Source organism: Pollicipes pollicipes, unplaced genomic scaffold (assembly GCF_011947565.3).
Source record: "Pollicipes pollicipes isolate AB1234 unplaced genomic scaffold, Ppol_2.1 Scaffold_4740;HRSCAF=5597_pilon_pilon_pilon, whole genome shotgun sequence".
NCBI lineage: Eukaryota > Metazoa > Arthropoda > Thecostraca > Pollicipedomorpha > Pollicipedidae > Pollicipes > Pollicipes pollicipes.
Genome location: NW_023596545.1, coordinates 15164813 through 15174409, shown reverse-complemented (window position 1 = coordinate 15174409; position 9597 = coordinate 15164813). Strand labels below are relative to the sequence as shown.

The 9597-nt window shown below is 47.8% G+C and overlaps 1 protein-coding gene across 1 annotated transcript; it reads left to right on the top strand.

Moving 5' to 3' along the window:
• Nucleotides 1-5837: 5837 nt before the first annotated feature.
• Nucleotides 5838-8484, top strand: LOC119099070 (sodium- and chloride-dependent taurine transporter). The gene is made up of 2 exons (XM_037222123.1): nt 5838-6129; nt 6535-8484. Exons 1-2 carry the CDS (start codon nt 6002-6004, stop codon nt 7910-7912), a joined length of 1506 nt encoding a protein of 501 aa, XP_037078018.1. The 5' UTR covers nt 5838-6001; the 3' UTR covers nt 7913-8484.
• Nucleotides 8485-9597: the final 1113 nt, after the last annotated feature.

The following is a 9597-nucleotide window of genomic DNA, read 5'->3' as shown; positions in this document are numbered from 1 at the left end:
AAAGTCAGTGAAATTCGTGGGAAAAACTGGGAAAGGTAGGTGGTCGTGCGCGTGCTTCGCCCCTCCCCTACAATTTACAAGAAATGACAGTCCCTGTAACATAGCTTCAGTTCTTTCAGTTCTTGCAGCAAAAAAGGAGAGCTACTGTGGCAGTCAAATGCATTGGTTGAACTCCTTGCCTTAAGAAATATCAGATAGACTTTATGTATCGAGCGAAGAGTTATTTGAAACGAGCGTGGTAAGAGAACTCAATAAATGCAGCGGGTTGCGTTTTTGGCTTCTCGGCATGTGTTTTGGAGTCCCTGCATAGTCTGACAGAACAGGAGCATTGCAGCAGCATTTACAGGTGGCAGCCAAGATATCAGGGAGCTCTGATATTGGCATGGAGATATCAGGGAGCTCTGATATTTGCATGGCCAGCAAGAACGGCTTTCTTAACACTTTTGAAACACGTAGTTATACTCCAGTCGCAGTGGATATTTGCAGAGCAAGATTTAAAAGCTGGACAATCGCTCATCTCATCTTAACATGCAGATTATGGCCTAATCTGGTCACAATGATATAAACAATTGCTCCGGATAATATATTTTACGGCTTTCATGCGCTTCATCAGCTTCGACCCATGGCCATACGGCGCGAAATCTGTGAGCGTTATGGTAGCGTTCATCTCTGGTTGGAATTCATGCCCTCCCAATAGGCTTACGATTACTTATTGAACCATATAAATAAGGCTTCAGGTGTTTGTAACGGCCACATTCGAGCTCGGGAGGGAGAAAGGACGAACAGCCAATAGCCAATTTCCGTCAAAGTTGTGAGCGATTCGCTCGTGTCGCTGCTAAAATACTGGCTTACAGATAACGTTTGGCTCCCATGTCCGACATCATGATCAGCACATCACACCCGATTCTCTCGGGCACCCCAGCACCCAGGGGCATCGTCTGAGAAATGTTATCGACGATGGCAAATGTATCCAGCAAAACAAATCGTCAACAGAACGCAGCAGGCATTCCGATCCTTTTTAAAAGAAGCTAGTCGCTAAGTGAGCAAGCCCGTCATCACTTGTCGTTTCTATTGCTGGGCCCAGTTGGTCACGAAGCTTACTCAGCGCATTCCTTTATAGCCTATAGGTGTGAAGGGAAAATGGATGGATTTTTCCCCGGTGCGACTCTTTCATCCCTTTGCAGTGCCTAGATACGTCTCACGTACATGTGGATCTCGCGTACAGTATCTATATTGCGCATTTGGACGGGGTTTTGAACTGAAACAGCAATCTTGAAGATCATTTGGTGCAGTTCACGGCCCTGCGCTTCGTGAAACCTAAAAGCCTTTAGTTGTTGAGCTACACGCCCGCTTATATGCACAGGCTATTTCGTGCAGACTATTTCAAACTGACTTGGACATGTATGACGTCATAGAAGTGTCATTCAAATGTGTCCACCCCCATTTGTCATGCGGCGTTTAAGGCGAGGAAGAATATTATCATCGAATAGCTTATGTCTGACGTTCATGAGCACGTTTTGCGGATATGACTTAAAGTAGCTCTCAAAGAATGGTGTACAGGCAAGGCCATCTTTATACGAATCGCGTTCTGTGCTGCGTAATACAAGAGTTTGGCATGCGTACTAGGCATCACGGAAATGAGACTTGTAATCGAATAAGTTAAGAAACGCCATAACCAAGGTTGTGGTCACGAGTAAACACCTTGACGTCACTGAAAAAATGAAAGACTATCACGAGAAAAGTGCAAAACTTGACCACATAGCGATATTTGCTTCAGTCAACACGTGCGGTACCGCCACTGCCACCTCTCGGCAGCTTGAATTACTTCAAGTGTTAGGGTGGCATTTCGCACGGTAAGTTTGGCAACATCTTAAATCTCATAGGATACTTAAAGACATGAAGACATTCCGGTCAACAGAGAGCCATAAGGGCCCATCAAGGTTGGCCTTTCTCAGGTTCCACACACTCATCTTAGAAATAAACTCACCTCCCGACCTGCCTTAAGTTATCTATAAATGAAACATGTTCACCGAAAGAACTCATCCAACTATTTTGTGAATGTTGTCGGATAGGGACTTCTTACCAATTCGTTTGCCAGCCCATTCCGATGTTTCACTAGTCTTTGACCAAGTGACATCTGCCTCTTCACTGCTCTACTCGTACCTTTTGCTGCATGAAACTGGTTTCCTCTCAGTCTCGGCTTAATTTCCAGTGCTCTATTTAGATCTACCCTAGTCCATCCCTTTTATGATCTTGAATACCTCCATCAGATTCCCTGTAAGTCTACGATATTTCAGTTAATACAGATTCAAAGTGCCAATCCTTTCCTTAAAGTTTAAGTCATCAATGTCAATTATCATCCTGACTTTTTTGTCCTACTCTTTCCAGCCTGTTCTTTTGGAAGCCTGGGAACCAAGCCTGTGCATAATACTCTTGGTGTGGTCCGGCATAAGTCAAATACAACCTTTTGACAGCATTCCTACTCTTGTAGTATATATCCCTGTTAATAAGCCCTAGCATGCGAAGTACCTTGCTCCTTGCAGCCCCCAAATTGATTTTCAGCCCTTAAAACCCTGGCAATGATAGTCCGTAAGTCCTTTTGCTTCCCCGACCTGGTCCGACTCCCGGCCTCCCATTCCATTGGAAATGACCGTTCTGCCGAAAACATCTTAATGCTTCACCTTGCCCTTATCATAATTGAAAGGCATCTGCCACAGATAATATATAACAAGCCCGGTTCACGAGCTTCTATGATTCAAGTTGAATCTGGTTCACCTGGTCGGTATTTTTCGACACCCCTACAAATTCCATGTCGTCAGCGAGTCTTAACACCTTGCTCCCTAATGCCATCTCGATATGATTCACATTAATAATAAAGAGCGAACGACCAAACACTGACTGCTGCGGGACTCCACTACCTTCTAGCTCCCACGGAGATTTTGTACCCTTAAACAGATCTCTTTGTTTCTTGTCTAGCAGCCAAGCCCTTACCAAGTCAATAATTTTTCTCTCAACGCCTTACAATTTGAACTGACTAGCAGACTCTGGTGTGGCACCTTCTGAAATGGCTTACCAAAATACAGATGCATAACATCTTCAAACTGTCTTCATCTATCTGACTAGTGATATGATGCATGTGCTCTATAATATTTTTTAGTGAGAACCGACCGGAAACAAAACCATACTGATCGCTGTTTATCACCTGATGCCTATCTAAATGTGACTGAATGCTATCACTCGCTCTATGATTCAAGTTGAATCTGGTTCACCTGGTTGTGGTACCTAGCACCTAGGTCATGAACTTTGGATCAGATAAGACCAATGTCATGCTAACACTCGCCTTAACACTCGCTCGGGTTGAGGTAAATTGCCCCCCCCCCCCCCCCAAGGTTTGTCCGGAATGGTTTCCGAATGGCTCGACGTAGCCGCATCAAATTCTGCTTAGCTATAGACAACTGAATAGCGGACCGTTTGGAGACAAAAATCTGTATGTGCCTTGTCACGTTGCTGACCTACGGCAGGTCAGCGTCAGGCCGTGGATTCAGCGAAATCGATTTCCAGAGAATCGTTCAATCTAATTCAACAACGGAGTGTTAGACAAAGCCATACACCTCTGAGATACTTTCTTTGGGCAGCACAACAACTGAGTGAACAAATTCCATTGACCTTAGGTCAGGTATGAGGGTCAGACGGAATGCAAAATCAACCTTTGTTATTACTCTGCGTCTTGCTATATGGAGCACTTCTGGTGCTCATTTTCAATTTATTGATACAGTAACTGCATTATGCGTCTTCCATGGACTTCTTAAACGTCTGAATTGGTCACTGACCTAAAATGACTGACGTCTTTTTTTGTTTTTAGGAACATGCTGCCTAGCGTATTTTTTTGTCGCTTATTCGAAGGTAAAACTCAAAGTAGTCTGGTAAAATCCTGGTCATCATGATCTTAAGAAGGTCCAACAAGGCCACTGACCTTAAATGAGCATATGACCTTTTGCTTAGAACAGGCATCTGGGTTCAGGGGGCACTTTAGGGACCAGTTTGGAGTTTGACCTTGTTTGGCCTTATCTGATCCAAGGCTCATGACCTAGCTACTAGGTACCACAAACTTTGACCTAAGTGATTTCACGCACAGGTAACACACCCTGTGAATTTGGTGTTGATAGCTCTCTTAGCTCCTGAGATTTCAGGGCCCAAATTGAGCCTCCTCCGAGCGAAGGATATCCAGCCGGCCGCCCGGTGCGTGCTTGCGCATTTTTCGAAGATGTTGCATGCAAGGGAGGCTTGCAATTGCTGACCATTTTTGGCTTCCTTCTGAAATATCGGTACTACTTGGCGTTGCGCCCGTCCTCGGGTACCTCTCAGAAACTCAATGGTCTGCTAAATATGAACATAGAAGGATAAGCGGAAGTATTGGGACGTTCATTTAGCACTTAAACATGTATCTGGCCAGGTGCGGCAGCCTTATTAACCTTGATTTTCATCAAGCTATCTCTTACCACACCCCTGGTCATCGCCAAATCTACAAGACTGCCCTGCGTCATATCTTGCCTACTACCAGAGAGATTACGCAGTCTTCTTCGTAAAAACAGAAGAAAACTGCTTACCAAGAGCACCAACAATATCCGTGTTATCCACTAATGACTTTTCATCTTCCTTGAGTGGGCTGACAGAGGGTCCCATCGGTTCGAATTTTTATAAGCTCAAGAAAATTAACGTCGCCAGAGCAAGTGTCCGCTAGCCACATTTCGGATCCACTTTTGACTACCCTGATTTCCTCCTTTAACTTTTTTGTAGCAATCCTGTATACTGCCTTTTTGCTTTGCGTATCCCGCAGGTCTTGCCTCCCATATGTCGTCTTCTTCAGCATCATCAAATTCGCACGGCTCGTGTCAGCCACGGGGGCAGGAGATTAACATAATTATTTTCTTGCATTTTCCTGAAGGAAAGGAATCTTTCCCGTCCTTCTCCCAAAATATCCTCGAACACCTCTCACATCTCATTTGCAGTGAGTCCATCTAATACAGACGTCAAACTTTGATATAAGTCATGCAGACGTTCCATTTCACAGTCAAACAATGGTGTATTGGGAACCATATTTACAGATAGACAACTCTACTCACAGAGGACAGTACTACCCAATACCCAGCCCCAACCATTAGTTCCCTCCCTGCAATCTCAAAATACAACGGCAGCTTAGTTACACCCATGCCAGAAGACAAGGGGGTAGTCAGCACTGGTTACGCATCACACCGATTTTGCACTTTCTTAGGGGCTATTTGTGGTGAATAGCTATCAAAATCCGGGTAACCGGGTCTAAGGATACGGTCTACCGCCCCGCTTGGCTACGCCATTGGCAGAAGGTGCTGGTTAAAGAGCGATATCGATATATTCACCCAATCCTTACCTCCTGGCATGTTCAAGGTCTATGATTTCAAACACGGAAACTAATAACGCCTTCGCAAGCTGTTCTTTTTTTAGAATTGTTGCCTAGATTTCGGCGAATGTTAACCGTTCTTTTCTACTTTAAATTGGGCCAGAAGTTTCCGAGATACCAGGGAGCATCCCCACCCATTACAGCGCACTTTGTCACAGCACGCAATATTGCACAAGGAGAATATGGTGAATAAAGACAAACACGCGCACGTTTTGCCTCTGTCGCATAGAATAGTCAAAGCGCAAGAGGTCGTGTTCGTAAAGCGCTAGACTTTTTATCACAACCGTTGGAATTATTATTGCCCGTGAAGTATCCCTCAGATTTTTGCCACGAGCTCAGCCCATGCTGCCAGAATATGCTGTGTTGGCCCTTGTCATCAGTCAATGCGAATTGTGATACATTAAAGTCACGTTGAAAGGCTCACATTAATGATTGAACAGAGTGATGTGCTTTTTACGTATAGAGGTGACTGCACAGAAAAGACTCAGATATCAAACCATTGCCACATTTTCGGTTCTTAAGGTGTTCATCATTCCGTAAGGATCAATTTCAGAAGAGATCAGGATGTCTTCGGAGGACCAGGAGAGCGTCCACAGTCACTCAAGCATTTTCAATCCAGACACTGAAAATGACAAGAGGCGTGTTTGGAACCCAGATTATTTTTTCGATATTGTTTTGTTAATTTCAGGCTGGTGGGTAAAGATCCTATTCCATATTCCGCCTTTCTTGATGCGGCACTCGGGTATAGCTTTCATGATCGCATTTTGCATGGTGACGGTGACATTATGCATTCCTCTTGCGGTTTTGGAAACGTTTGTGGGCCAGTATGGCGGCAAAAGTTTCCTTCTTGTGATGACTGAAATGGTGCCTGTTGCTCGCGGTGTCGGATACGCTATCGTAGTGGACCATCTATTAGAAGCAGTCGTATATGGAGCCCAGGTATCGCAACTCCTGATTTACTGTTATTATTCCTTTAAACCAAGGCCTCCTTGGGAAAAATGTGATGATCAAGTTGTCTCGCCATTGTGTCAAACTCCCGAGCTACAACAAGAGTGCAGGAACCGAAAGGACAATCTGACAATCTTCGTTTGGTACAGGTGTGCTGAACCGTCCGAAGCCTGCAGTTCAAAAGGCATGTATTACGTGGACAAGGATCATTGTAGCAAAGAAAAAAATCTCAGCAATCCTGTTGATATCCTATATCTGAACAGGCCAACTGCACAGCAAGAATACTTCAAAGAAATTTACGAACAGAGGGGGTGGATGTGGATTTCAGACGCAAACAAACTTGGACCAATGCACACTGGATTTGCGGTTTCCTCATTCGTGTTGTGGATTCTTGTCATGCTTGGGGTTTTTGGCACTCAAATACCTCAACCGCACATACCGTTCGTCGCGTACACCGTACCCCTCGCTCTTTACGTGCTATATATGCTAATATCGTTTTGCCTGCCTGGCAGTGGCAGTGGCATTGCAGATCGGTATTATTTCAAGCCACAAGATCTAGGCAAGGCTCGCTGCTGGGGTGACGCCGCGACGCTGGCGTTCGCCTGCATGAACATCGGCTATGGCGTTCTTCCATTTTTGGCGGCGAGGAACGCACCACGGCGGCGGTCGTACGTGGACGTGCTCTATCTCGGCGCCGCGTGCCTGCTCTTCACCATAATCACGTCCTATAGCTTCTATGCACTGGCTGGCTACTTTGTTAAAAAGGTCAGGACAAACATGCCGACCCAACTCGCTCTCAACGGCCAGGACCTTGCTCGAGTTTACTTTCCCACGCTGATGAATGACGCGCCCCCGGACGTGCTGTGGTCCGTGCTGTACTTCTTCGTTCTGACGTCACTCGGAGTCGGGTCGCTGATAATGCACATAGTCTGCATTGTCGGCGAGCTGTCGTCTCTGTCCAGCTTTAGGTTTCGCAAACCTATAATCTTCGTCGCTGTCGGCCTGTTTGGAGCCATCACGGGCCTTTTATTCGCAAATAAAGGAGCCAGCTTTTTGCTGGACAGCATGGAGTCGCCGATATTTGGATCCAAGAAGGTTATTCTTAGCTTGCTGTTCGTCATCGTCGTCATCTTCCTCTATGGTCGCAACAACATGATCCACCACATTGAGCACCGGCTGCAGGTGACACCCTGCCCGCCAACGATGCTCTGCCGAGCCTTCTGGTGGGTGGTCTGTCCGCTGGGACTGGCGGTGCTTCCAATCCTCGCTGCTGTCGGCCGCGGAGGAGCCGTCTTCGACAAGCGCACGCCAACGTTGTTGGTTGCTTGCACCGTGATCTACGAGTTCTACTACTGGTTCATCATCGGTGGCGTGACCGCCTGGGCGTGGTTTCAGCCGAAGAAGCCGCGCGGGGTCTGGCGACTCGAGCGGGACAGCGAGGACGTCGAGGTTGCCACACCGGAGTCCTTCCAGCAGGTGGCTGTATCGGAGCAGAACAGTGGCGACTCGTGGCAGACGTGCGCCTGAAAGCAGCCAGGACTCGTGGTGCGTGTGCGACTGAGAGCAGCGGGACTCCTGGCGCGCAACAGTGCCTGAGGACGGCAGGGACTCCTGGCGCGCTTACGAATGAGGACAGCGACGACTCCTGGCACGCGACAGCGCCTGAGAGCAGCGAGGACTTCTGGCACGCGTGCGACTGAGGGCAACGGGGGCTGCAGGCGCGCGACGGCGACTGAGAGCAGCGGAAATTCTTGGCACGCGGCAGCGCCTGAAAGCAGCGAGGACCCCTGGCGCGCGGGCGGCTGAGGCAGATGTGACATGGAAGAGGGTGCTCGTGGCAGGTGCATAGTTGACGTGGACACCCAAGGCTGTGACTTTAAGTTACTGTACGTAACTGCGGTGAAGTAACACGGAGAAGTGATGATACATGTCCAGGCTTTCGCTAGCCATCGCCAAAGTGGTTGAGGCTGTTACGCGACCACAATTGATGTGGGTTGGGAGGCCTCATTAGAGGTGGTAGATATCGCGCGAAGTTCTTTGAGGCCGTGTATAGAAAGCTGATTTGCAGGACATGCCCGATTATGCACAGCTCTCACAGTAATAAATTGTAGTATGACAGCACCGTGTTTTGGATGTCCAGATAAGCTTTTGTGGTAGCAGACTGAAGCTTTGGAGCGATGGAGCATGGCCTACGCTTGACATTCTGTTTTGCCATTGGTTCGCCGTGGCTTGTGACGCGGCAGGACGGCAACTCCTCGCCTGGATGCGTAAACTGACGCCGTGATATCATGGTATGTCAGTGACGGGTCACGGGGGACCCAGTCAACAGAATAGCCGGTTTAGTCACTTCTCGAAATGCTAATGGGATTGCATGCACCATACACCAGCCAGCCACCAGCAATGAACTACTCATGTTAAACCTTCAGCCGCCGTAAGCTTCGGGCATGCGTGCGTGCACTGTTGGCATAGTGACTGCCCCAACAGTAACACAACAAAACCTACACAATTAAATGTTGAAAACATGACGTTACGGGTGCATATCGGCATGCGTCCGTTCGCTTTGGGGATTGGGGAACGATGGTTTCATTATATTTAGAGGCCAGATCCCCTTGCCCCCCCCCCCCCGCCCCTGGATCCACTCTTGACCTCGTCCAACTGTAATCGAAGATGCTCTAGACTGCCTCTTGCCCACCACTATAGTGACCTACTCCGGTGGCGATGGTAATCGCAAGCTCCCCTCCCTCCCTCCCCGCACACCTCTCCTCGCTTGTTCACCACTATAGTGACCTACTCCGGTGGCGATGGTAGTCGCAAGCTCCCCTCTCTCCCTCCCCGCACACCTCTCCTCACTTGTTCACCACTATAGTGATCTACTCCGGTGGCGATGGTAATCGCGAGCTCCCCTCCCTCCCTCCCCGCACACCTCTCCTCACTTGTCCGTGCCATTCTACCCTAGTCATGTACCCATAGTCTCATCCACTCATGACTCTGTTATGACTGTGGTCTCCTCGCATACATTGAGCACGCCTTGCAACATTATCAACCCCGGCAACACCTGATCTTTTCGAAGTCCCCTATAGAGATGCATCGAAGTTTTCATGTAATGCATTCTCTATAGAGAATGCATTACAGAGCATAACATTGTTAGTAATGGCCCGCGTCCCTACAGCATAATCGCCGCGTGGGCCATGCACACCAGACCTACCAATCGC

Coding starts and splice junctions, on each gene's coding strand:
- LOC119099070 (XM_037222123.1), top strand. CDS start 6,002: ATGTCTTCGGAGGACCAGGAGAGCGTCCACAGTCACTCAAGCATTTTC. Junction 6,130..6,534: donor GTTTTGTTAATTTCAGGCTG/GTGGGTAAAGAT, acceptor CGTTTGGTACAG/GTGTGCTGAACCGTCCGAAG.